The sequence below is a fragment of the Gekko japonicus genome, unplaced genomic scaffold, assembly GCF_001447785.1.
Source record: "Gekko japonicus isolate JY-2015 unplaced genomic scaffold, Gekko_japonicus_V1.1 scaffold2609, whole genome shotgun sequence".
Lineage (NCBI taxonomy): Eukaryota > Metazoa > Chordata > Lepidosauria > Squamata > Gekkonidae > Gekko > Gekko japonicus.
Genome location: NW_015160300.1, coordinates 19,750 through 47,448, shown reverse-complemented (window position 1 = coordinate 47,448; position 27,699 = coordinate 19,750). Strand labels below are relative to the sequence as shown.

The 27,699-nt window shown below is 46.7% G+C and overlaps 1 protein-coding gene across 2 annotated transcripts in view; it reads right to left on the bottom strand.

The window, feature by feature from the left end:
- Window positions 1-1,416: 1,416 nt before the first annotated feature.
- CTDSP1 (CTD small phosphatase 1) overlaps window positions 1,417-27,699 on the bottom strand; it is a 30,786-nt gene continuing 4,503 nt past the window's right edge. The window contains exons 2-7 of one of the 2 annotated variants that reach the window (XM_015416215.1): window positions 11,719-11,867; window positions 10,422-10,523; window positions 10,013-10,069; window positions 7,687-7,779; window positions 6,959-7,144; window positions 1,417-4,457 (exon numbers count right to left, since the gene is read on the bottom strand). In XM_015416215.1, the coding sequence (XP_015271701.1) occupies window positions 4,329-4,457; window positions 6,959-7,144; window positions 7,687-7,779; window positions 10,013-10,069; window positions 10,422-10,523; window positions 11,719-11,867 (716 nt within the window). In that variant the 3' untranslated portion in view covers window positions 1,417-4,328. The remainder of the gene's footprint in view (window positions 4,458-6,958; window positions 7,145-7,686; window positions 7,780-10,012; window positions 10,070-10,421; window positions 10,524-11,718; window positions 11,868-27,699) is intronic. The other variant, XM_015416223.1, reaches the window with a different exon arrangement.

The following is a 27,699-nucleotide window of genomic DNA, read 5'->3' as shown; positions in this document are numbered from 1 at the left end:
AGCATCCTACGAGAATGTGGACGGGGGAGAAAAGGAAGTGGCCAGGAAGAGAGGTAAGGATTTCTACTGGAGGGAAAGTTATGAAAGAATCTGTTCACTTCCAGTGATGAGCTTTGGGCAGCCCATTTCTGATCTTGGTGGGAGGAAAAAATTAAATGTGGAACAAGGGCTTGAAAGAGTCTGCCAACTGTTAACACTGAGGCTACTGAATACTATAAGATGTATATGTGTTGGGGTATGGTGCAGTGCATTGTGAGGGGAGCGACAGGTATTTGGAGAAGATGAGCATGCTCTCAGATATAGGTGTCATCTGATGGACAAAATCACTCCCACCCCATTTCCTTTTACAACAGGAAAATTGACAACCAACCACACAAAAATAATTACCATCTCCGAAGAACATTGTTAAAAATACAGCTATAAAAATCCTCTGATGTTTTTTACCCAATTTTTCTTATGTCCCCTAAAATATATACACATTATACATATTTATATAATCTAAAATGTGCCCTGCTAGAATTCTTCTTCCCACATCCTTTAAAAAAAAGGCTCCTTGAATGGGGGGAGGGTCCCCCACAGAGGGTTTATCAATTCCGGATGAACTTTAGATCTGGAGCAGTTTGTCTGCTGGGACTGGTGGGTTATTAGTGGTCCACTGGCACAGAGAAAAGGGTATCCATATTGCCAGAATGGAGCAAATTGCTAAAGGTTCTAGCCAGAAGATTGACAGTTTTTCTTATGTCCCCTAAAATTGGGGGTGGGTGGGTTGTGAAGTACATCGTATTCCACCTAGTGTTTTGGCATATCTTCACTGATTTTTGTGTCATTTTAAAAATATATATATATGGCAATTGATTAGGGTGGAAAAAGAGAGACTTAGTTACATGACATGCATTTGCAGTAGAAGATATGGTGATAAGAGATCCCAACCCCATACAGTAGAAGGAAAAAAGCTTTGAGCTTTTCTTTCAATAGCATCTTCTCTCTCTGTTACAGTTCATGTATTCCTGTAATCAAAGGTCATTTCGGGGGGGATCGCAGTTCCCCCGGGTGAGGTATGGGGGGCGGGGCACATGACAAAGCCCTGCCCCCTGCTTCCGGCCGCCCTGCTTCCGGCCCTCATTCAGCCAGGAGGAGGCAGGAGAAGAGGGAGGGTAAGTTGCTTCCTCCCTGCCTCTCCCCACCCCTGCCTGCCTGGGGCCAGGGAGGGCCTTTGCAGGGCTTCCTTGCACTCCAGCCGGCCTTGCAGGTCCACTGCTGGGCCCCTCATGGGGCTCGGCAGTGGACCTGCAAGGCCGGTGGCGGCGGCTGGGACCATTGGGGGCGGGGTGTGTGGCCTTATGACTAACTTCCGGTGATGTCAGGGGGTGTGGCATATGCTAATGAGTTATGCTAATGAGTTCCCCTAGCTCTTTTTCTATGAAATGACCCCTGCCTGTAATTTGGCCCAAGGGAGGGGGGCTGGAAGAGAGAGATCTGTTAGGGGCAATGTGGAAAAAAGATTATCCCATTGTACAATGGTTTTCTTAAAAAACAAAACAAAAACCAATAATGTTGTTAAAGTAAAAACAATTAAAGGGACTTCTCTCCCCACCCTACCACATTAATGACTTGCAGTCATCAACTTGACTGCGCTTAAAAGCAAACACATACATTCCTAAAGGATACATCCGGCACACATTCCTAAAGGATAAATCTAGCAGTAGCTATCGAACAATGTCATCACATTTGAATGGTTGCTGAAACTTCCTGTATCCCCCCCACCCTGAGGACTGGGACAGGCTCACCTTGGAAGGGATTATTCAATGCACTCGTCATTTTAGTAAGATGGTCTAAGTTTAATATGATAAAGTGGCAACCTGCAAATGCCGGCTCAAAGGCTCCCTGGCAGTGAGGCTCACTGTGACCACCCTTTGCTCCAGGTCAACAGACCACTAAAGGAGCCATTCTCCACAGCCAAGACCTGCTCCGTCACTAAAGATTCCACCCTGATATGGGGCTAAGGGTCTCAAGATTTGCTGCATCGTGTCATTTCTTTAAGAAACAGCAAAGAACAATCATAAAAAGGCACACAGAATTCTTGAATCCAAAAAGAACATGTTAAGGCAAATCCAAGGTGGCACTGGAGAGAAACTGAAGAACATCCGTCCCTCTTTGGGGCAGCTGGCAGAGAGGCCAAGGCAGACAGCTCAAGGTTCTTCCTTCTTAAATGGGCTTTCAAAGCCCCTGGATGAGCCGGGAAGAAACACGGTTAAACAGATGGCAGGGAGGGCTGGCTTGACTTAGCTCAACCAGTCTTTGGGAACCTGGAGCAATTGGACTTATTCACAAAGCAGTAGAAACAGAGGTCTTGTCTACTGGCACCACCCCCACAGTTTGTGCATTTCATTTCTCTCAGCAATACCTCCAGATCCATCATGTCTAAAAGGCACAATTTCCCCACATGCCCTGCAAGCCCAGGAAGGTTCCGGAAACCCAGCAGGCAACTGTTGCTGCATCTCAGGGCCTGGAACGAAGCCAGCTGGGAGACAGTGGGGATTAAAGGCACTAACAGCATAAAAGACAAAGCCACTGTGGCCGAAGAAAACACTGCCATCTCTCCCTCCCCAGCATACGCCCACAGGATGTCTGGTCACAGCTACTAGGAGGGCGGAGATAAAGGGAACTTGAGAATGCGCCCGGAAGAAGCCAGGGATTAGAAAAGAAAACTCAGGGCTGGCAAGGAATATGGAAATGCTATGAGAAGGATACCTAGACTGTGCCATACCTGACTACTAGAAGGCAGAGTCACCAACCACACTAATAATCTTGAACGAAATCAGAAACCGATTGCATTGCTCTAGATAACAAACTTCCGGTATGGTATCTATCAGCCAACAGTGCTCATCTTCCCGATAGCCCTCTTTAAGCCTAACATGAACTACCCCGGCAGTCACCCATGTATCTCAATGCCTCAAAAGCCACTTCTCTCAGAGGCAACCAATCACAGAACTAGCTTGGGGCCCCTCAAAATGCAGGGGTCCAGCCAGGCTCGGATTGGGCTGTGGGTCCGACTTGGGCCTGTTCAATCCATCTGACTGCTCATTCCCTCACCTCTAAGGCACTTACAAGTGTCAGTGCGCAAACTGACAGACCTAGCTTTACATTGCATCTCAGCTGGGGAAAACGTCTCTTCCTACCTGGTAGTGAAACATCTCCTGACCTACTTTTTTGTCTCTTCTTCAGAAAGAAAATGAAGAGAAGCCTGAGTCCCCACCCTCTCTCAAAGGGAATGGGGGGGGGGAAATGACATTTTTTCCTCTAAAGGGAAACTTTCAGTGAGAAGCAGCTCATTCAGACTGTGCAGTGTCCCACAAAATGGCGGAACGTCGCTTTTAGCAAGACAACATTGGGTTGTATTCTACACTCAGTTAAGGGACATGCATATCCTTTGGGGGAAAGTCCATCCTGCTGGTGGAACCGTATCTTGTGTTAGCAGGACGTGGCTTACTCCAAACAAAACATGCCGTCCTTACCTGAGCAGAGCGATAGGAGACAGCCCAATATATCCTGTGTTGCACAGCACGAATACATGCTCTTGCTTAAGAAAGATGCAGTTCTCAGACATCAGCCCCGAACTCTCAGCTGGGACTTCTCATGACAGAGAAACTCCACTCCCTTTAGAGACGCAGCCAAATTTCTCCACACGTTCTACCTTCTTTATGTATTTGCCCAAATCTTTTCAGCCCCCCCCCCCGGTCAGCTCTGCCTTCTCTCCTGGGTTCCCCTTTCCCTCTTCAATACCTTTCACCTGGGGCTTCCTCGGCTCCTAGCACTGCCAATGTCCACCACCAGAAATATAGCCGTGGTGCCAATAACTCCCCCCACAGGGGAGGAGAATATCGGGCATCAGTGGGATCCAGGGAATTCCTGGGACCAGTCCTTGTGTGACCCTTCTCCACCTGGTGACAGGGGAGTGGGCCAGAATTCGCGCTCTCCCCTTGGCTAGAGGGGGATGGGGCCACAATCTTGGTCCCATGGTGTGAGAAAAAGATGGGCCGAGGGCCTGGTCCCCACAGCCGTAATACAAGGGGAACAAACCATTACTTAAACACAACGGCAAGGATATTTCCTCTCTGGGGTTCAGGGTTCGAGGTGACCTTCAGACATTGGCGTCTGTCCTGGTGCCCCCATGGGAACCAGTGGCTCTCTGCTGCCCCCTGCTGGGTTTCCTGTGCACTGCTATGCCTGGGGCTAGGCTGGGAGAGCAGACGGACCCTGCTCAGCAGCAGGAAGCAGCTAGGTGGGCTTCTACCCCTCCTTCCCCTGCCCAAAGCCCCCTGCAGTCACTAGCTACTAGTCCGGTGCTGTTTTAGCACTGTATACACGTCATCCACTTTGCTGAGTCTCTCAAAAAATGGCAACAGGTCGAGAAGCTCCGTGTCAGCCATGTTGTCGAACCATGAAGCCACAGGGACCTGCCAAGGAGGAAGACAGGGAAAGGTTAGGTTTCTCTGCTGGCTCAGTACAACCCCCCCCCCAATACACTTATAGGTACCACCACAGATGTTATCTCTATGGACTGCTGACAAGAGGTAGCCGGGAAAGGGAATCTTTGTCTATTCAAGTAATTCTGCTTGCAAGATTAGGCTTATGACTAGCATCTAGGGTTGCCAAATGGCACTCACCTCCTTGGCGGGGGACTCCTGGGCAGCTCCCAGTGCGCGCACCGCATCTACGTCACCCGGATGTGACGTCATGATGCAGGGCACGCTGTTTTCCCCTCAAATGGCTGTGGCCCCGCCCCCAGCGTGCGACATCACATCCGGGTGACGTGCACGTGGGGGTGGGTTTTCCCCCGGGGCCCGATTCCGCAGGGGCGGAAATCGGGCCTCCAAAGCGGGGGGAAATCCGCCCCCCGGGGGGATTTGGCAGCCCTACTAGCATCCGTCTACAGAGGGGTGGATGCCTTTCCCCACGGTTGCATCTCAGCACCAGATGAAAGGTCCCTCTATAAAAACAGCTCCATTCCAGAGACAGCTGCATCTCACAGCCAAATGACACCATGACAGTTTCAAAATTGGATCTTCCTCAGGAAATATTAGAGTAGTACAAAAGCTTTCATGTTCATAAAGTGCTTTACAAAAAATCAGGAAAGATAAGACGTTTAGATAGGATGCTGATCTCAATAGGTTGCTGATCTCAATAAGTATTCAGGCTCAAATATGCTGCTAAACTTTTGATGGATCCCAGGCGTCTCACCCTTATATAATCCGGAGATGACGTTGATGTATTTTTACACAAGGATTTTCTTATGATTTGAAGGAAATTATTCACTGTGTTGTCGTGCTTGTTGACAAGAATATACAGAAAGCATTTCCTCTGCAAGTCTTGTTGACTGCCTGATTTGTGGGTCAGACTCTCACGACTGTTTTCTTAACATTTGTTCTTTGATCAGGTCGTGACTGTCCACATTTGTCTCACACAGTGGCCAACCAGTTCCTCCAGAGGTCCAACAACAGAGCATAGAGGCTTTGCCCTGGTGCTGACTCTTGGCACTGGGATTCAGAGGTTTGCTGCCTCTGAACATGGAGGTTCCCTTTAGTCACCATGGGTAGTAGCCACTGATAGACCTACCCTTCATGAATCTGTCTAATCTCCTTTAAAAGCTGTTTATTCCTGTGGCCAACACTACATTCTCTGGCGGCAAATTCCACATTTTGATCACTCTCTGTGTAAAGAAGTGTTTCCTTTTGTCTGTCCTGAACCTACTGCTCGTTGGCTTCATTGGCTGCCCTATAAGAACAGAAGAGTAGATCGATATTTATACACCCTAAACTGCTTGCTGTCACCACACCTAGTGCTAACAAAGTATTTGTAACATGGTGCAACCTTAATGTCTAAGAACAGAAGTCATACGTCAGGAAATCCTTCTGTCATGAAGTTGCAAGTAGCCCTAGTCAAGCCACAGGACTGCCAGGCTAACAGGCCCCCCACCCCTGTGCAATATGGGGTTAATAATGCTCGCCTATCTTCCAGGGCTGTTGCATGCAAGATAATACATGCCAAATGCTGAATTTTCTAAAAGCATTAAATGCTCATTAACAATTATTGCACTGCACAGAATTCGAAGCTGAACCCAGCACCTGGCCTCCTAAGTAGTTCTACTTTTGGTGTGTTTTATTGTTTTGTAAAAGCAAACTTCAAGAGGCTCTCTGAGATTCCAGTGGCATGAGTTCTGCATCACTCTTGCTCATCTTCATTGGCTAGCAGAAGCAGTTACACAAAGCTAACCGCAGCATGCAAACACAGTAATCAGGTGGCAAACTTTAGCTTTTCTGAGTGAAAAATGTTGATTCCTTTTGCCTTGTGTAATCCTTGAAAGCAAATTCAGTCAGGACAGGGTCTATCATCAGCAACCGGAGAAGACTGACTCTTGTTGTTGCCCAGGAGCAGATGCTGGACCAACCTGGGGATACGGTCACCTTCTCGATACTCTGCTGAAGAGCTTCCAGAAGCATTGGTCTGGCTGCTGTTGAAAGTAGAAGGCTGGACTCGATGGAGCTGGGCTGCTCCCTGGTTCTTATGATCTGAGCATTGTGCTATTAGGGATGCTCTGGTATGTGTGAACACACAGCATGTCCCCACATTACGGAGCCATTCTGACTTTAGAGACAGGCACATCTGAGCCTCACTGAAGGATTTCCAGAGTCTAAAGGGTCTTCAAAGCTGGGCAAGAATTGCTGCACAAAATGCCACACCTACCCAAGGTGCAGCTGCATCACAGGACATCTTTTCAAGGTACAAGGAATACCCCATCCTGCTTGGGCTCCCTGTCTGCCATGTCCCTCTTGTCCTGCTTTGCAGCCCACTGTTTTTTGCAGCCCTCCTTCAACAGGACTGGAGCCCAGCCTGACAGCAGCAAACTCAAATCACCGCCCCTGCCCCAAGGCCCGAAACCTGCTGGCCAAAACCTTACAGCATTATCAGGGTGGAAGACGTAGGAAGCAGGCGAATTGTCCACAATGATAATACGCGTCAGGTCACGGCCCAGGCGGCTGAGGTCCTTGACGTAGTTTCCACGGTGGAAGACGCATGACTCACGGAAGAGGCGGGCACGGAAGGCTCCCCATTTATCCAGCAGGTCAGCAACAGGATCTGCATACTGGGAGTTGGAGGAAAAAGAGAGGGTTTTTTACTGCATTCACCCGGTGCACACTGGGGGTGGGGTGGGGGAGTCTATTGTAGGGATGGGGCATAGTGTTTTTTGGAAAGGCTGGATCATCTTTCTCCCTCCCTGTGTGCAATGTTCCATTTGAGTGTCTCTCATTGCAGCAGGTGTGTTTGCTTCTTCCCAAGAGTCATCTGTTCTTTCCCCAGGTCAGGCAGGAGAATCAGGGTCGAGGCTAGAGAAGGAAGAAGGCTTGCGAGCCAGAACTCTTCCTCCCAGTTTGAGCCAGAACTCTTCCTCCCAGTTTTGACAGAAGAGTGGCTGACAGCAAGGAAAAAGGGACAGAAGCCAGGATTCAGTGGGGGGAGGGGAGAGGAGTGTGCATACTGGGAAACAAGATGGGCTCTCTCGTCATCTCATCTGTCTTGTTTTTTCTTCCCCATTTCCCCAGATGGACATCACTGAGGGAGTGAGGCTGATGATCGCCAAGTAAGGAGGTGGGGTGACGGACAAGGGAAGGACAAGCGGAGTCTCACCTTTGCCAGACTAGCGGTGAAGAGCACACACTCAAAGAGCTCACCCATCCGCCGGAGAAACTCATCCACATGGGGTCTCTTCAGCACATACACCTGGGGAGGGGAAGGGAGAGTATGGGGGTGGGGTCACGGGGCACAGATCTGCTCACTAGCAAGTAGATCCTACCTTCTTGGCCAGCAAAAAGCTTGGCTCCGTGGTACTATGCTGTGACGTCTTCTCTTGAGCACAGTTATGTTGGGTACAATGATTGTACAAATATTTGGGAAGTAGAAAAAAAGTTGCCTGAAGACACTCCAGAATCTCCCTGCCTGGAAGATTTTCCATAAAACTCTAATGAGCACTTGTCTGCTATGGTTGAGCTCTAGGAAATCCTTCCATGGCAAAGCATTGGGTCTAGAGAACTCTTAGCATAACTTCCACCTGAACAATTCCCTGTGCCATTATCTACCCCCCACCCAGAGCAGCACTAGGTAAGGCAAAGAGAGACCTGAGAGGACGTGTGAAAGGACATCCTGGTGAAGGTGATGAGAGTCCAGGAGATTGTAAACTGTCATCTCTCTAGTTCGAAATGTGAGGGATGAGGGTGTTCCTTTGGTCTTGGATAATTAAGACATGTGGCTAAGAACATACAGGGGATGGGTCCTCCAAGGATATCAAGTAACGGTATCCTAAAGGAGTCTGAGGTTTGGCACTTTCAGAGAAGGGTCTACTAGCCAATAAATTATACACTGAAAAATGAATTGAAAATTATTACTCAGGTATTGATATCTGAATACAAAACACATGTGCCTCTTGCCAAGTCTAACAGTAAAATAATCAAGAGCACGATTGTGATCCTTTCGCAGTCTCCAATTCCAAGTATTGTACATATCAGCTGGATTTTATACATGGAAGCCCTTCAGGAGACTTAGTGAGAGGCAAGTGTGTTTAATACTTGGGTATCTGTAATCGAGTGCAAAACAGCCCAGAATTAGGCTCTCTTTATGGAAGGACAACGGAAGGAACTACCAAGTTCTGATTCCAAGGACTCCAGATTAGGAGGGCATTCTGAAGCAAAGTGCATTACAGATGGGGTGTGTGCATGTGTGCATTCAGACCTCCAGGAAATGGAAACAGAGAAACAGCCAAAACCTCCAACTCCAGATTTTGATCAAAATAAATCATGTGCATCAGGTGGCACCTCTATTCATGCCAATGGTGTGACATTTAAGTGTTTCATGGGGTGTTTTCTGTTTCAGATGGCCTAGGAGAGAAAAAGGGATTGTGTATGTATCCAAGGAATATGTGCATACAGGCAAATCAGAAAGGACTGGAGTAACTGACTGTAAAAAAAATAATACAATAAAATGGAAAGCCTGCCAGTTATCCTTAAGATAAACTGCTTGCAATTTGCAAGGCTCTCCTATCCATGAGGAGGAGGACTAGAAACTTGCTCTTTTTGTAAGAAGGAATACAGACATTTTTGCCTACATCAAGACTAAAAAGGTAGATCTGTCCAAAATTCTCAGCATCCTGACTAGCCAGTTGTTCTCCAAAACCACAGTGAGTATTACATAGAGTTTAAGAAAGAGGATACAACATAGATCGTATAATTCTTTGAGGACAAAAGAAACAATCAAGGAGGACTATGGAATTCCAGCAACTGAGACAAGAATGAGGAATATCAGGACGGAATAACTGAAGATTCCCTGCATGCGAGAAGTCCCTTCTGGCCTTAGGGATACAACCACAGGAGGGGCTACTCAGACTAGCACCCTGATTCCACCCAATGCACTGTTGCTGGTTCATGGGCAGAACATCCTTGCAAAGGACCAAAGCAAGAGGATCCTTTCCACACTCCAACATGGCTAAGCCAGTGACAAAACAGATGCAGCCTGCTCTGGGATTTGAACTGCTGTGGCTGAGCTTGGTCACTCAAGTGCTAAGTGCTAAGCTCCTCCTTAAAAGCCGGTGTCTGCACCTGTCATCCACTCTGGTGCTGCTGGCTGCCTCCAAGGCCAAGTAATCGAGAACAGGCTGACTACAGTACCCACAGCCTATCCTGGATTACTTGAACCCGGCAACAGCCTTTAGAAGGAAGGATAATGGATTTCATAATTACAGAACCACCCACAGGCCGTAAACGTTCAAGCCCATCCTCAAATGCCACCTCCACCCCCCTCACGGTCACCTTCCTCATAAGCCCTGCATCCCAGGATACCTTTAAAGCTTCCTTTGGCAATTGGAACACAGCTTAAAAAAAAAAAATCCACCCCCCATCCCAGACACCACTGCCAAGACCACAGGCTGGCCCACGACCCCTTGTCTCCCATTATGCCCCCATACCTGGTGCATGACTCCGTCAATCTCCACTGGGATGATAAAATCTGCATTGTTCACTGGCTGGGAAAGGGGGGGGGACAGAGAGAGTCTGTAAGATGGGCTGCCTCAGTGGCGTTCCCTGTATTTCCCTCCCAGTCTTTCCCCAAACACCATCATGGTTCTCACAGCCACACCTACCCTCTCATCATCTTGGTTAATGTTGTCAACTCCAAACATACACACTGGTCCTATAACATGGCTAATTCATCCCCCCACCATGCCCCTTCTACAGGAAAGGAATCTAATCTCACGCACTTATATTCTGCTTGGGAAAGGAGGGGATAAAACTGGCTAGAGTGAAAAAAATCAGCAAAGGGCCAGAAGGTAGGTTGGGCAGGTAGTGTGAGATGTATGTTGGGGGCAAGGGGCTGACCTTAAAGGAACTATGCACCAATGTCTCATCCAGGTCAATGACCACACAGATTTTGCTGGCATCTTGAGGCTTGATTTCTGGCAGGAGGTATTTGATGGTAGCCTGCAGATAAACACAAACATATAGGAGAAAGAACGCTTACTTCTTATGAAAGAAAGGCTGTGATGGAAACAGTAGATGAGGAACTTCACTGCTAACAACTAACACGGGTGTCAAAATACGGGGGCTCCACTTCTGATCTCAACTAGACATTTGAGACCATTGGCTGTCTTCTGTATAGAGCACAATATGCCTTTTCTTTGAATCTTTGCTGACTGCAGAGTTTTAGACTAGTAGCAGGGCATGCTATAGTTGCCACGGAGACTTTAGTCATGGGTTCTCACAGGGGCCAAATCAGAATAACTGGGTATGGGTAAATATTTTTAATTCCCAGAATTTTCAGCTCTGATTCTGACCTGATGTCACAAGCTCTGCATGAGGTAGGGAGAAACCCTGAAATTAAAGAAATGCGGGAAATGTGGGGTATGGTTTCTTCTTCACAGCACTTGAAGAGGTGAGCTCTGACTCATGAAAGCTCACGGTGGAATAACTGTTGCCAGTCTTTAAAGTGCCACTGCTCTTCTGTTTTATTTTACCAACAAAGAAATAAAACAAAGCTTTGCAGTTACACAACCAGGCACCGGAGGACAGTAGCTGAAAGGCTCAAACCAGTCTAAAAATTCTCTCAGCTTTTGCTGCCAGTAGTTTAGCAGCCCATGGTGATTAAAGACTTGGCCAGCCCCCTACTTAAGCAGCAGTCCTGTCCATTTTTCACCTCTTCTGGGTCTCTGGCTGCACCACGGAATGTACCAGGCGCTGCTTATCAAGTATGTTCTCTTAGTCTGGGGTCAGTGAGTATCATACTAGATGTTCCGAGGAATGACATGAAGATGGAAGAATCCAGGAAAAGTTCAGTTGGCAAAAGGTTCACTTGGCAAAGAAGCCCCAACACCTGAGATCAGTTGCTTTAGCTGAGGATGACACCTGGCCACTGGCCACATATCCTGTTGAAGCAGCACATAAACAAATAAGAAGGCTCTTCCTTTCCCTGCCCCAGTGGTCATATGCCCCCTCTCTCCACTCTCACCCACTGTCCCCAGCAGAATTTCAGGCATTCTGGACTACAGATGGATTCCTATAATCCATCAGACCTCTCTCTCCAAGGAAGACTGGGATCTCAAGGCAACCTTCCAAACAGCATCCTCAACCAGAGTCCTAACCAGAGTCCTCTCTATGGCCATGGAGAAAGCTGGCCTACCTTAGGCACCGAACCATTTTCCTCAACCAGCAGTGGGGCATTGTTGTTGACGGGGATAGGCTCAGAGTTGTCATGGCAAAGGCAGCAGAAGAGGGATTGGAAGATGCTGCGGTTCCTGGGCTTCTTGGAAGGCGATGGGTTCTGGGCACCTGCAGGGGAACAGAGGCAAGTCGAAAATCAGGTTCAATTGCAGAGAAGGTCAAAGGTTACAGTTCCAAGGCTCTGCCCAGGTCATACATCCCACCCACACAAGCATGAGATTAGCACAGTTTCCACCAGATATGCTGATTCAATTCCTTCTTGTCCAATATTCATATCCCTTTGTAAGGCTTAGAAAGTGCCCCTATCTGAACAGGGAAGAGAAAGAGTGCAACAAGCTACCAACTTACAAATGTCTCACCCTATTAACAGGCAACACTAAAAATGAGAGCCAGGAGCCAGTGTGGTGTAGAGGTTGGAGTGCTGGATTACAGTCTGCGAGAACCTGGTCTGAATCCCGGGCAATACCCTAACTTATCTCACAGGGTTGTTGTCATGAGGATAAAATGGAGGAGATGATGATGTTGCAAGCTGCTGTGGGTTCCCACTGGGGAGAAAAGCAAGGTAATAAGTATCATATAGCAGTGTGTGTAGTATAGCCAGGAGATCCTAAGATTGTCTGGCAGCTAGAAGTTCTAGCTCTTTTAGTGATATACACCACTAGGTGGCGAGCTAGACTTGTTTTTAAGGCAAGAGATGTTACAGAGGTGGTTTGCCATTGCCTGCCTCTGCATCACGTTCGTGGTATTCCTTTGAGGTCGCTCATCCAAATACTAGCCAGGGCCAACCCTGCTTAGCTTCCGAGATCTGACGGGATCGGGCTAGCCTGGGCAGAAAAGCAAGTGTAAATATTGAACAAAACAAATATAAGTATTAAAGTTATGGGGACATATCCGTTCTCCACCTGTTGTAGTTGTCAAGCTATACATAAAGCTGTACCTGTAAATGCATAATTTTACTCACAGCAAAGGTTATAATTTCAGTTGTTTCGTGAGGAGTGTACACATGCCATGATAACATGATTGGTTACGATTCCCTCCCACTGATACAGTAGAAAATCTACAATTGTTGCTGCAAGGAAGAAAGAAGAAAGGATGGAGGCATCAACCAGTGTCCTCAGTAGATACTCTGCTCAATCCGTCACTGAGAAAAGGTCACAGCGGTCAGCTAGACAGGTCTGTGTGCCTCCTGGATTAGAAAGGGAAATGGGGGAAGGCATGCAGAACTCTTGATGAAAAGGAGAGCTCTCAGGGCAAATGGGTCTGGCTGAAGTGGATGAAGAAGTGCCAGGCAAACTGGGCCTTGTGGAGGTGATGTGGGGAAGAAGAGTGAGACAGGATGTTAGGTAACCCAGTAGGTCCACTTGGTGCAAGGGAGATGGAGCAGGATAGGCAGACAATGGGTTGAGGAAAAGACAGATTCTACTGTGGGGATGGGGGAGACTTACATCCTTGCTGGCAAAAAACAACAACAACAACACCCACCTCTTTGGGAGTCATATTTTAATAACTGTGACATTTCTGGCCTTCTACACAACATTGTCCCTCAAAAAATCCACCTCCTCCACCTACCTGTACCAGATCTAGCCAGATGAGAGCTATACCACTATCCTCCTTCAGTCTCACCCAGAATCTGGGCACAAGCAGAAATTAAGCCTGCTTAAACCATGTGCCATCTCCACAGTTCTAAATTAATTCCACTTTCCCCATCTAATCCCTTTGCTGTTAGCAGCTCCTACTCTCTAAACCAGCCCTGGATAATGAGATTTCAATTACTCTTGGATGGCCTGATCCTTGAGTCACGAAAGCCAGGGCACTGGGAAGGAGGGGCAACAACCAAGCAGCAGGGAAGCCATCCAGACAAGGGAAGGGTGCAGGACTTTGCAGCTCTTTCACCTCCAGCACTTCCGTCCTGTAGACAAACATCCTTTTGGCAAACTCCAGCTCTGGCGATCTCTTTTAATTTTGATCCACTAGCCTTCCACTATTCCTTGTTCGGGCCCCACTTCTGCACACCTCAGCCAGCAGCAACAGGCCATCCTAGCAACACTCCAGGATGGCGGCTGAATTTTGTCTGACATGGGGAGCACGCAACACCTGCAGAGGAGCCCTCTTAAAAAACAAGGGGGCAGTGCTCTGAGGTGGTAGAATGGACTGCACCTCTTCAGACTGCACAGAGGGGATCCCAGCAGTGAAATGTCCCTTCAAATGGAAAACTCAGTTCAGATAGAAAAACAGCACAGCAAGAAGGAAGTTTCCTTGCCCTTTCTCCTTCCTTGCTGTACTAATTTTTTCTTTATTCATAGGGACCTTTTAAACATAGGGGATTATTACAAAAAGTGATCACCTGCTGTATGGAGTGGTGCAGTCCACTCTGCCCCCTCAGGAGCCAGCCATTGCATTCTCCTTGCAGGTCTGATCTGGGCTTTAGGTCTGAACTAGGTGACATCTGTGACATGAGTTGGGTGGGGACAGGGGACACTATCACCAGAGAACTAATATCCCCAAGCGCTGCATGGCTGCGTTCAGCTTATGGGTGTAGGGGGTGGTGGAGGTTCAAGCCTTCCCTCCAGTGCCATTTTCCAGAGCTGAAACAGACTTGGGGGAACTGCCCTGTTGTGTGATTCCATGTGTAGCAGCATGTGACATCCCACAGTGGGGCACAGTTGTTTCAGCTTGGGGAAACGGCACAGGAGGGAAGGGTAAATCCAGGGCTATTTTTGGGCAGGAACACACAGGAACGGAGTTCCGGCTGGCTCCCAAGTTGGCCACGCCCAGCAGGAACTCATTAGCATAATAGGCCACACCCAACAGCAGGAACTAATTAGGACTGGCTACAGTAGGGGTGTGTGGCCTAACATGCAAAGGAGTCCCTGCTACAAAAAAAGGCCCCGGGTTTTGACAACAAACAAGGTAAACAGAATAAGAAGCAAAAGGTGGGTGTGGCTGGATGACCACACTTCTGGTAACATGTGCTAATGTGCTAATGAGCTGTGCTGTCAGGGGTGTGGCCCAATATGCTAATGACTTCCTCCTGTTGGGTGTGGCCTATTATGCTAATGAGTTCCTGCTGGGCTTTTTCTACAAAATGAGCCCTGAGTAAATCCCTTCCTTCTTCCATACCGCATTTGAAAGCCAAATCTGGCCCCACAGCACTTGGAATCTTTAGTTTCTTGATGTTATTTATGTGTGGCAGGAGTCAGCTGTTTGTTTCCTACCAGGACTAAAAGCTGTCCAGGAGAGGCCAGTTTGGGTCAAGGAAAAAGCACAGGGAAAAGAGATTTAAAAACCCACCGCACCACAGCCCTGCTCTATATTCCTCCATCATAAGCCTATGGCTGCTTTTTGAGGTAAAGGCCGTATTTGGACATCAAGTCAAGTTTCTGTTTATTCACAGTGGGCATAAACATGGCTTGTCTGTTGTGTTGGTGCTCTGCCTCCCTCTTCCCCCTCATGTGCAACTGAATGTTTCTTGGTTTTGGAAGCCTCCAGTCAAATTCCTGTTTGCCATGACACCCAGATGCAGGTTCCTGGGCTGGTGGCTCAGCACCCCAGTTCAAACAGAACGGCGTTAGGTCAGAGGCTTCCAAAAGCAGGAAGCCACACATACCAGAGGAAGGAAGTACACAACATGGTAGAAGAAGAGCATGGCAAACAGGTTTGTTGTGACATTTGAATGCAGTTTAAGTTACACATCAGGGTAAGTTGCACTTCCTTATGTTGGATGTAGCTTGGCTCTAAGTCGTAGAGCAGTAAATAATCAAATGGCATGTGCATTATCCTCAAGATGGAAGTCAGATCTCCTCTTCTCTGCCACCATGCAGTGAAGTGCCATCTAAACAACTCATATGGGCAAGGAAACTGCATATTTCAGTTCTAAGAAACTTCATATATTCTACTGTCCCTGTGAATTTCGTTTAAAAAACTGTCTTGTGAGCTAGTGTATTGCTTTCATTCCACATATGGCTTCCAATGTGCACATGAATACACATGCGCGCACACATATAAATGTGATAAATGCATGCTGCATCATGAACTAGAAATGGTGAAATAGAATACTGAGCCAAAACTTCCATTTAGCTGTCTGCAAAGATGTTATGTCCATGGTACATCCAGCCTGCACTTCCTTTCTGAGCAGCAACAGAAATTCAGAGGTGCGAAAGGAATGACCTAATCATCCACACATGGAAGAGAAATACAGAAAAATGTGCAGAACAGCCAATGTAATGGTCTTTCCTTCAGTGCTTCCCTTCTGCAGAGAAATTCTCCCTCCCTTCCACGGCCATTCCTGTTAGGCCTACCTTCAGTGCTTATGTTAACAGTGGTTAAGGGTAACTATTCTTGTCCCTGAGTAGTTTCCTATGAAAATGTATCTGCAGTCTCAAGAATGGTTTGCTTATGTACACCCAGTTACCATTGTGATACTGTGTTAAGTACACTATGTTCTTTGATTTGCAGGTATAAATTGTCAATGTGCAGAGGAGGTATTGTCTGGGAAATCTTCCCCTTCATGTTTAGCCCTGATTACCTCATGAAAAAAAAAAAGTTTCATGGACTTTCTACTGACAAGTAGAACTCAAAGAAATCTACACAACCTTATCAATTCTATGTAACAATCTAATAAACAAAAAGCAAATGAAAAGATGTGAGGTCTACAAATCAGAGACCTGATTAAAGCAGCTTCAGCTGATCATCTAAGTAGAATATAAAGAAGTAATATTGCCCAATATAAATGCAAGACAAGAAGCTGCCACGGCCTTATACCGAATCAGACCCTTGGTCCACTGAGGTCAGAACTCCACACTCAGACTGACAGCAGCTCTCCGGGGTCACAGGCAGAGGTCTTTCATATCACCTACTACCTCATCTTTTAAACTGAAGATGCTGGGGATTGAACCTGGGACCTTCCGCATGTCAAGCAGACACTCTTCCACTGAACCACAGCCCCAAAAGCAAAAAGCACCCCTACATGCTCATCTCATAAAGATGGCAACACCCTCAAGGTACAGAAATGCACCTTGGATATGAGTGTTATCTACAGGAGTTACCTTTCTCTACTGCTGCACACACACAAACACACACACACACAACCAGCTCTTTGTATTACACATTCTGAATGAGTAAAACCTTACCTTAAAAAATGTTTCACTCATTCCATAAAATATTTTATTGGGGTTTTTCCACAGTGTTCCCCCAAATTTCCGATTTTTCTATTGGAAAAACCAAAAAGTCCTCACAAATAATGAAAAAACATGAAATAATGAAAAAAAGAGAGGAAAAAAAATCTTCTGTACCTCCCCTTCCCAGGCCTTTGTACAGGAATCATGTCAAGAGACCAAAATTATCAATAGTAAGTGATGTATTAGATCTTACACATTAACAGGAAGTCTAGGAATGTAGATTTGGACTGGGATTATTCTGGCTGATACCCAACAGTAAGAAACAATACTGCCTGCTATTAACACCACCTAAGCCAACCAATTGTTCCCTTTACTGGGAGAGCATTACAGCACTTGATTCACCCTTCAACATGTGATAACGGCATGAGAAAATCTGAAAATAAGTATGAAGCCCAGGGCAGGCTGAATATCTAAAAAGCTGGAGCTGGCTTCCTAACAAAAAAACCCCTGTTATCAACATCTATGGATCTGAAGTATTTTTCAAACCTGGTGTTAGAAGATCATAAACTATTGAAACAAGAATGAAATATACTCTGAGGTTTCCTCATTCCCTAGACCGAGGAGCAGTTAATGAACAACAAATGCTCAGACTGTTAGACCAGCCACACAAAGAGATGCCAGGAGGATGGAATCAAAACAAGCACCAAGCCGAGGCGCTACAGATTTCGTCTTAGAACCATTACACTTGTAAATCAGGTCACCACAGAGAAGCACTCACATTTGAGTCTGGCACTCGCCGAGCCCAGAATGTAGAGTAGATGGCAAAGATTCTCAGGCTTGGATCACAAGTGGTGTTAAATTCTAACTGGGAGCCGTGGAGTCAAAGACAGAGAAATCTTGACAACTCTCACAGTGTTACAGGATTCTCTAACCACAGCAAACAAGCCATTCAGGAATTCAGTATCTCCTGTTTTGCTGCCTCCTTGAACCTGCAAACACTGTGGGGTCGTCAAGTGTCTTGCTGCCCACACGACACGGTATTCAGGCTGGCAGGCAAGCTTGCGTTCACAGCAAGAGATCAAGTATCAAGCCGCAATACAGCGCCATGGTGAGCTTAAATACAATGAAGTAAGGGAGGTTATTTTTTAGCTTGTTTCTTAGACGTAACTCTCACTGAGATCAGCAGGACGTACTCCCTATTAAGTGTCCTTAGGACTGTAGTCCAAGTCTACTTGTGTACTGGATTGTGGTTCAGGGTTTCGGTTTGTTTTGCTTTCAGAAGATGTAATTAGTTGGCATCAGAGTCTCCGCTCCCCTGTACCCTATGGAGTGCTATGGAGTAAGTCAATACAAGCAACCGGATGGTCACCAACTACCTAATTCCTAGTAGTCCCAAGTCCTTCCACACAGAACTCAATTCAAGTAAAACAAGTAGTTGCTTGTACAAGGTTAACAACAGCTATGCCATTGTGAAATGACAAGCCCAAACTGGCTGAGCATGACAGGATTCAATACTGCAACACGGGGAGAAATGACGTCTGCCAAACACCTCCTCCTGCCATGTAACAAAGGCAACCCAAGGCCAAACTGCTACAAAACCATCTTTAACCCCTGAGCAAAGTGTAACCATTTCCCAAACACACCCACACTTTGTAGATCCATCTGAATGTGGGCATAAGCAGCTTGAACACATCCCAAAGTTCATATTTTGAAGAGCATATGAAATAATATATAGATTCCTGTATATGAGCATACTCTGAACGATATCTCTGAATCTGCGCTTGACATGCAAATTCATAAAATGCATGATATTCATTTGTCTCTTCCTAACGTGTCCTTAACATAGTCCTCCTGAGCAGATACTTACCTAACCTGCAATCTGACTTGTAAGATGACATTAGTACCCCATGGAGGGGGACCTGCAGTGTTCTTCTCTCTCAATAAAAAGAGGAGGGGAAGATCACACAAACTGGACTTTCACATGCATGTTGAGGCCTATGCATGGTACATGTGTCACATATTACTTAGGTGACGGGCACCATGTCCACTCTACCACCATGCCAACTGAACCACTGTCGAGATGTTTTTGAAAGGTATTCTTTCATAGTAAGCAAGATCTTCTTTTGAGACCAAATGACCTCACTGTTTCCCTCCTTCTATCGGTAATGGGGATTTTTCACAAGGAACCAGCATGTTTCCACTCACTGTTGTTTAACGATGGAAACTGTGAGCTGAAATGACCATCAATATACGCAACTTGTTCTGTGAACATTATCAGAAATTCAGGTAGGGAGTTCAGAGCAGAACTGTCACACTGCTAAGTTTCCGAACGCACATGGCATAGAAGCTCCACACTTGTGGAGGAAAGGTGATTATGTTTGCAGTGGCTTCCCTCCTTTCATGGCGTGAAAGAGAATGAAGAAAGGCAAAGAGACCTCCACCAGCATCCTTGGTCACGGGACTTCTTTAGTGCTTCGTGCCAACGTTTTCCTGTTCCTGGTTTGCGGATTAAAGTAATCCAACATCATTCACACTACGGCATATGTTTGCCTGTGTCATACTAGGAAACTGAAAGTCCAGGGCTGGGATATGGACAAAGAGGTGATTAAAGGACATGCAAAGGTTCACAGGCACAAGACGTTTGCTCATGTCTTACATACTATTATCCCACATTGGATATGAGGTTAATGGTTTTGCTCAGGCTCCCTACTGAGTGGCTGAGATGAGATCTGAATCTCTCTGTGAACATGCACATGTTAATCAGGCTGGGCTGACTCTATGTTTTTGGGATCCTCAGACTAAACCCACCAATGCTCCTCTCATTAACCATTCAAGGTCAGAGGGAAAGAAATATGTGTATCACTCAATGGTGTACTGTTAACATTCCTTCGTCTTGGCATTTACCCAGTCTTCCCCAACATCACACATATCTGATCCTGGGAGTCTGGAACAATACAATAAATTCCAACTTTTCCCTTTGCATTGGGGGCTGCTGCAAACTACTTTAGCGGCAGTGGCCATGCTAAAAGCCCAAACCTATATAGGGTGGGTGGCTAACAGCTGCATGGTAGCATTGCCATCCTTTGGGTCTGGAGTTCTCCTGTAGTTACAGTTTATCTGCAGGCTACAGCGAACAGTTCTGCTGGAGGAAACGGCAGCTTCCAGGGGGAGGCTTTACGACATCACACCCCCTTTGAGCTCCCTCTCCTCCTCAAACTCTTCCTTCCACGGCCGCTGCCACCAGGTCTCCAGAAACTTCCCAGACTGGATTGGCAACCCTACTACATGACAACATGACAGCGGACTGGAATTCCAAAAATCCAACATGTACCCAGCTGAGCTGAGAGCTGACATCAAATAACTTAGACCCAATACATACACAAAATTTGTGCAGTTACCAAAGATGTAGAACTTCCAAAAACTTTGAAACCACAAGGGGAAAGATTTTTTTTTCTTTTTTTGGGTGGGGGAGGCACTTCAGGGGAAAACCGAAATATGGCTGTGGTCACATGGAGCATTAGGCACACAACAGAGATGGAAGATAGGCAGATTTTCCGGGCGCGATCACATCGCAACATCTGGGAAGCGTAGAGCTCCCGTGGCTCACCCGAGGCTTCCTGCCGAAGATGTGGGGTAAAAAACTAGTACCTCCGAGGTACTAGTTTCTGGAAACCGCGGGGCAAGGGCGGGCGTCTGATCGCGTTTCCGATGGTAGTTCATGGCATCCGGCGCCCGCCCATGTCCCGTCGCAAAACGGGTTCCCCCCCCCAAGTCTCCACGGGATGTGCACAAGCACCCAACGGCGCATGCGCACACTTCAGTTTTTTTAAAAAACCACAACCCCGTTTGCTGCGCCACCCCGCTTCTTTGCCTGTCGTGTGATTGGCACCTCCCCCCAACCATGGGACCTCGACGGGACCTCAACGGGGCGTCTGATCGCGCAGCCACGCGTTATTTTGCTCCGGGGCAAACAGCCACGCTTCCACCCCGCATTTTCCGGCCCGTGTGACTGGAGCCTATATACAATATTTATTTTTCTATCAAACTTAAACCCATTTTGTTGCTTTAACAACATAAAATGAATAGTGTATAACTTTTAGCATACAAAATTGTGTTCATTGGCATATTTATGAAGTATAGAAGTATAAAAGCTGGGGTTGTCTACAAGAAAAATTGCACATCTACCCAATACTAAAGCAAGAGATAGCAGCAAACTCCTTCACTTGATACCATCATAATACGTTTAACTAATTACAAAAGAAAAAATCACAAGGGGTTTTTTTTAGTACCCCACAAAATTTCCATTGGAAATTTCCATTGGGAAGAAAGTCCTTAGACTTTCATGCAGTATATTTTAATAAATTTGAATAAATAAGATATTACCTTTAAATGCATTTTGTTCTTTGCAGACAAAAATATTCATAGGAGTTTTTTCAGTGCTCCCCCAAATTTCCTAATTTTTCTACTGGAAATTGTTTCTAAAATCCTCCCCAAAAACCCATTTCCTCCAAACGTTTCCTGTCCTCCTCCAACTTTTCCTATGTCCCTCCTACTCTTCGCATTTCTAGTGGTCACATGTAAACAGGATGGGGTTGTGTGAGATAAGCTGTTCATAGAAACAGATCTTTATGGGATTCTTGGGGAGTGCCCCATATGTTTTATATGATGAAAGTCCCAGGTTCACTTTCTACCATCTCTAGCTAGAAGATCTCAGACAGCAGGTGTTGGGAAAGACCCGTCTCTGCCTTAAGCCCCCAGAGAACCACTTTCAGTCAGAACATGCAAGGAATAGGGCAACTTCATGTGGGTCAGGTGGATTGCAACTGGATTTTGCATTGGTAGGACTCAAACAATGGAGCTCTGTTCATATTTGTGTTCTGAATGGGCCACCCATCAGGGTCACTGCACCTATTTATCCAGCTTAACTAATCAATAAGGTTGATTGTAGGTAGGAAAAGAACAGTGTGTCTGAAACATACTGATCCAGATTCTTCAAAATGCTCATGAGAATGAGCAGGGGTCATTTCCTGCAGGACCGCACAGGAGCGGAGCTCTGGCAGTAAAGAGCCCAGGGGGCGGGCACATGCAACAAGCCCCACCCCCTGCTCCCAGCAGTCCTCAGTCAGGGCAAGAAGCAGCCAGGTAAGTTGCAGAGCCCTTCCCTGGCCCCCCGGTTCAAGACAGTCCAGTGGCACCTTTAAGGCCAAGTTTTATTCAGGTACAAGCTCTCCCTCCTCTGCAAGGACAGATCTGCACGTCCCCCCCCCCAACAGCTAGCAATCCAAAACAGTCCAGTGGAGCCTGAGCGGTGGGGGTTGCCTTCTGACACACTTCCGGTGATGTCAGGGGGTGTGGCCTATGCAAATGAGTTATGCTAATGAGCTCCTGCACCTCTTTTTCTATGAAATGACCCCTGAGAATGAGATTCCATATATATTTGCTGGGCTACAGTAACAGGGGACTAGTTAACTGCCTAGAAGTTCACCTCGAGTAGTCTGAGAAGCAGCAATGGTTCCGCTCACAACATACTGCTCCTCTCCCTCATGAAGAGGAACAGCCTTTGAAAGGGTCACTTCAAGGGCCTATTCCCCAGACTATCATGAAATCTGAATGTGGTAGCTAAGAAAAAGGGACCATATAGCCTGGTTCATAGGTGTATAGGAATTATGCAGTCTCCACCCCAGAATCCAGGTTTAACATAGTCCCCTGGTGTCGCTCTTTTAGAGATGTAAAAATTCTGAAGCAAAAGGGGGGAAATGGCTTATTATAAAAAATGAAATACCTGTGATACTGACTTTACAGCATTAAATATATGAATAAGCATTGCGTATAACTTAACAATGGCACAAATAGAGTATGTTATTTCTTTTAACTTAGAAACAGATGCATTGCTTTTTATCTTGCTTTTTATTCAAACAATAATTACAAACATGCACAGTTTTAAAGATAGAGCTGTCAGGTATCTAAAGCATATCCTTTTGCCAAGTGGAAACCACCAATGCTGTGGTAAACAAAAGAGAAGGTTATTACATTTGAGTTTAGATTATATTATACAGCTCTCAGCACTACCATGCAGAAACAGATGGAGCACCCAACATTTGTAGCTTTTCCACACTGAGCCTCAGAGAAAAATGGACGGGGGGGGGATGTTTCCTCCATTCCACGCCCCCACTTCTAATTGCACTTCACATGGTCACTGTGCATATTAATATTTCCTGTGGGTTTGATGAGGCAAGCAAACTAATTTCATTGGTTACTCATTTAAGGGTTCAGACCTCAACGTGCCTAGGATAAGGTCTCCTAGAAGGAGAGGTGTGTGGTCCAGTGGTTGCAGCAGGCATTTCCCAGTTCCCACAACTGCAGAGAGGCTGACTTCCACTGCAACTCCAGGCCAAGCACCATCATCCCTTGGCTTCTCAGTGCCCTTTAGATGCTTCTCATGCTTATTCCAGGAATACTCCTTAAGTCACTTCTGTGTCTTAAAATAATATTGGCACAATCAGAATTGCCAACCTCCAGGTGGGGCCTGGATATCCCCTGGAATTACAACTGATCCTTAGGCTTCAAACGTCTGTTCCTTAGAAGAAAATGGCTGCTTTGCAGAGCAGACTCTATGGCATTATACTCTGCTGGCCTCCCTCCTCTCCCCAAGCCCTGCCCGGCCTAGGCTCCACCCCCAAATAACCAGGGATTTCACAACCCATAGTTGACAACCTACCCACAATCCAATCAAAATCAAGCAATGTTAAATTGCATTGTTTTCAAAATCGATAGGATTAAAATGTGCTCATCTTTGGCTGGATCACACCCACTTGCATCAAAAAGGGAAAGTTGAAAGGAAAAATATCACCAAGGCCAACTGTACTACCCTGATGGTCCTGATTTTACGACCAATATAGGTCCCTGTAAGAAACAGACTTCAGGACAACTCCTTTGTAACTTTAATTAGACGCAGAGATGAATTCGATGGGGGTGGAGAAGTACAACCAAGATTTGCTTGGCGCCTGACTCTCTTCTGCTAAGTCTTCCTTCGACAGAGAAAGGTTTCATCTAAGGGAGAATTACTTTTTCTGATGAAGAAAAGGAATTTTCTCTCTGTTGGAGGAAGACTTGGCAGAAGTGAGTCATATGCTCCATCTTAGTGGAAGGGTTTCATAGGATCCAGCCTATTAATATAAAGGATCTGGGAAGGCACGGGTTCAAATATCATCTAAACTACAAACTACCTTGGTGGGTTTATACAGACCACCATTTTCTCAGGGCCCTTACTTTGACCTGCAGTCTGAGGATAATTCTGTTGGCCTACTTTACAGAGCTTTTATATGGATTAGTATGAAGGTCACTGAATACAATACATAATACAAATGCTATCAATAAGACATATGCAGCTTGTTGCTTTTTTTTAGGCCCCGGTCACACGAGCGAGATAATCTGGGGGGGGGGGTTTGCCCCGGAGCAAAATGAAGCATGGTAACTCAATCAGACTTTCCTCTGAGGCTCCGTGCTCAGGCCCTCAGCCGCCGATCACACATTGATGGTGAAGCGTGGCAAAGAAAGGGGGGGAGAAAGAAGCGGCATGGCGCGATCACACATGCGGCAATCGCAAGCCGCCGCTTCCCGATCAGACGGGCGGGCTTTTTTTCAAACCAGAGTTCCTGCATGTGCATGACCACAGAAGCGAATCCATAGAACAGTGGGCATGCGCACACACACAAAAAAATCCGGTGCGAGATGGGCACCGAATGCGACAGGATACCAGTGCTTCCGCGATCCGACGCCCCACATTTCCCGGAAAATACTGCACTTTCCCAGGTATCATTTTACTCCGCATCTTCGGCGGGGCGATACAGGTTGCCGACGGGTGCGGGACACTTCCCAGATGTTCCCGTGTGATCACGCTCGTAAAATCCCCCCCGGCATTCGTCCCTATCGCACGGCTAATTCTGTGTGTGACCGGGACCTTAATTTATTATATTTAACTACATTGTCCTGACTTGGGCAGGCCAGGCTCGCCTGATCACATCAGCTCTTGGAAGCTAACCAATGATGGGCCCTGGTGAGCATTTGGATGGGTGACCACCAAGGAAGGACAGAGCTGCTACACGGAGGCAGGCAACGGCAGACCACCTTTGACAGTCTCACCATGAGTCAGTCAGCTGAGCCATAAGGTGGCAAAAAAGTTAATCACATTATCAGTTTCCCTACCTTGGGAATATTTTTCTTTAAAAGTGGGTAAATGATTTTTTTTTTCAATGTCCATTTTCAAAAGAGAGCGTATTTATGAGGAGGAGGTCTTTGTGGCTTAATAATGGGGCTTTTGAAGGCCAGAGCATTCTACTTCTCATAGGGAACAGGGGTAAGACGTATTACCAACCCTTCACACCACCTGAAGCAGTTAAATGAAATGGTGGGATGCTGCCCTGTAGCTATGGTTGCCAATCTCCAGGTGGTGGCTGGAAATCTCCCAGGATTACAACTGATCTCTAGGTGACATAGATCAGTTCCCATGGAGAAAACAGCTACTTTGGAAGGTGGGCTCTGTGTGGCATCACACCCCGCTGAAGTCCCTCCCCTCCCCAAACCCCGCCCTCCTCAGACTCCACCCCCTCCTCAGACTCCACCCCCAGAATCTCTAGGTGACTGCGGTCACACACACTGAATAATCCACTTTCAATCCACTTTCCAACTGAATTTTGCCAGTTCTCACAGTAGAATCCAGTTGGAAAGTGCCTGGAAAGTGGATTATTTTGTGTGTGTGACCACAGTCACTATTTCCCAACCCAGAGCTGTAGCACTACACACTGAAGGCAAGGAAGTCAAATTTTGACAACTCTCCCACATTTCTTTTTAAAAAGAACTTCCTCTGTGTTGTAAATTAATCCACCAGTGAGTGAGATTTAACATAGCCATCTTTCTAAGGTGCTAGTTAACTAAACTACCTTCCACACACATAATTTGCAGCCCTAAATGCTACAGTTTTGGAGCCTACCAAACTCAGCTGGAGGAACATCAAATAAAAATGCTACTTGTAAGGAGAAGGCCGGCAAAGAAGATCCAAGGGCTGGACACTCAACTGAACTGTGAGACATCTGAAGGACCATGACTTGTTCAGCTTACTATAGAGTTACTGAAGGTCAAGAGAATGATAAGAACCATTAACCACCTTGTGCAGTGAGGGGATACTTTAAGGAATTCTTCCTGATCGAGAATGAAACAGAACAGGAACTTACTGCAATCCTACACAGGGTTACTTACTCCTATCTAAGCCTTGTGAGTTCAATGGGCTTAGATTGGTGTGTTTCAATGTAGGTCTGCACTGTGTCTGGGAGTTTGAAAGATGGATGCTCCCCTAATTAAATCACACAGCGAAACAAATGGCAACTGGCTGCCCCGGCAGCCTCTGGGTCTCCCTTGGTCTCATAACCCCAGACAGCACTCTGGCAAGCCTTCAGTGGCATATGTATATACATACAACAGGAGATCAAATTACATACAGATCGGAAGATACAAATCCATACAGGGTAAAATTGGAGCTACAACACAGAAAACCAGCATAAAAGCATAAAAACCTAGTGGTTAATATTACGTATCAGGACATATAGCCAGGGGTCATTTCCTGCAGGAGCGCACAGGAACGGAGCTCCGGCAGTAAAGAGCCCAGGGGGCGGGCACATGCAACAAGCCCCACCCCCTGCTCCCAGCAGCCCTCAGTCAGAGCAAGGAGCAGCCAGGTAAGTTGCAGAGCCCCCCCCGCCCCCCGGTCCAAAACAGTCCAGTGGCACCTTTAAGGCCAAGTTTTATTCAGGTACAAGCTCTCCCTCCTCTGCGAGGACAGATCTGCACGTCCCCCCCCCCAATAGCTAGCAATCCAAAACAGTCCAGTGGCGCCTGAGCGGTGGGGGTTGCCTTCTGACATGTTTCCGGTGATGTCAGGGGGTGTGGCATATGCATATAAGTCACGCTAATGCGTTACGCTAATGAGCTCCTGCACCTCTTTTTCTATGAAATGACCCCTGCATATAGCCATAGCGTGTGACACTTCTGAAAGTCAGAGCTGCAGACAGAACTGAATTTGAAAGCAAGGGATGTGCTTTTCTGCAACAAGGTACGTGTCTTATATTTTATTTTGACATTGTGAGTTTGGGCAGAGAGAGAGAGAGAAAGAGAGAGAGAGAGAGAGAGAGAGAGAGAGATATTGGTGAGATTTGCTTTGCATACACAATACGAACCCTTCATTTAAGATCCTTTGTATCCTCCTCCTCCAAGGATGCAGGAACATACTGCCCTTTGTTATATGTTTGTACCACATCTGTGTTAGCAGAAAGGCAGACTGGGGACTTGAGATCTCTCCTGTCTTGGATGGGGTTATGTTCCCCTTCACAGCCCCCACGCCGCAGTCACCTTACAAAATTGGGTGGCTGCAGTGGCTGAGAGTGGTTTTGCCCAGCTTTGGCTGGTGTATCACTTCCTGGCGACGGCATGGTGCGGCGCGTCTGTTGTCCCCACGGGAATGATCCTGCGAAGACGTCTGTGTCCCCTGCTGAATCATGGTAAGTACTAGGGAAGCCTGCATCTAGAGTGGACTATTGCAATGTGCTCTGCTTGGGGCTACCTTTGAAGACTGTTTGGAAGCTGCAGCTCGTGCAGAATGCTGTGGCTATATTGCTGATTGGGGCCAGCTACCAGGAGCACATGACCCCAATACGGTAGCCATCACACTGGCTACTGATTTGCTCCCGAGCCCAATTCAAGTGTTGGTTTTGTCCTTTAATGTCTAGTGTTGCTTGGGACCAGAGTACTTGAAGGACAATCTTCTCCCATCA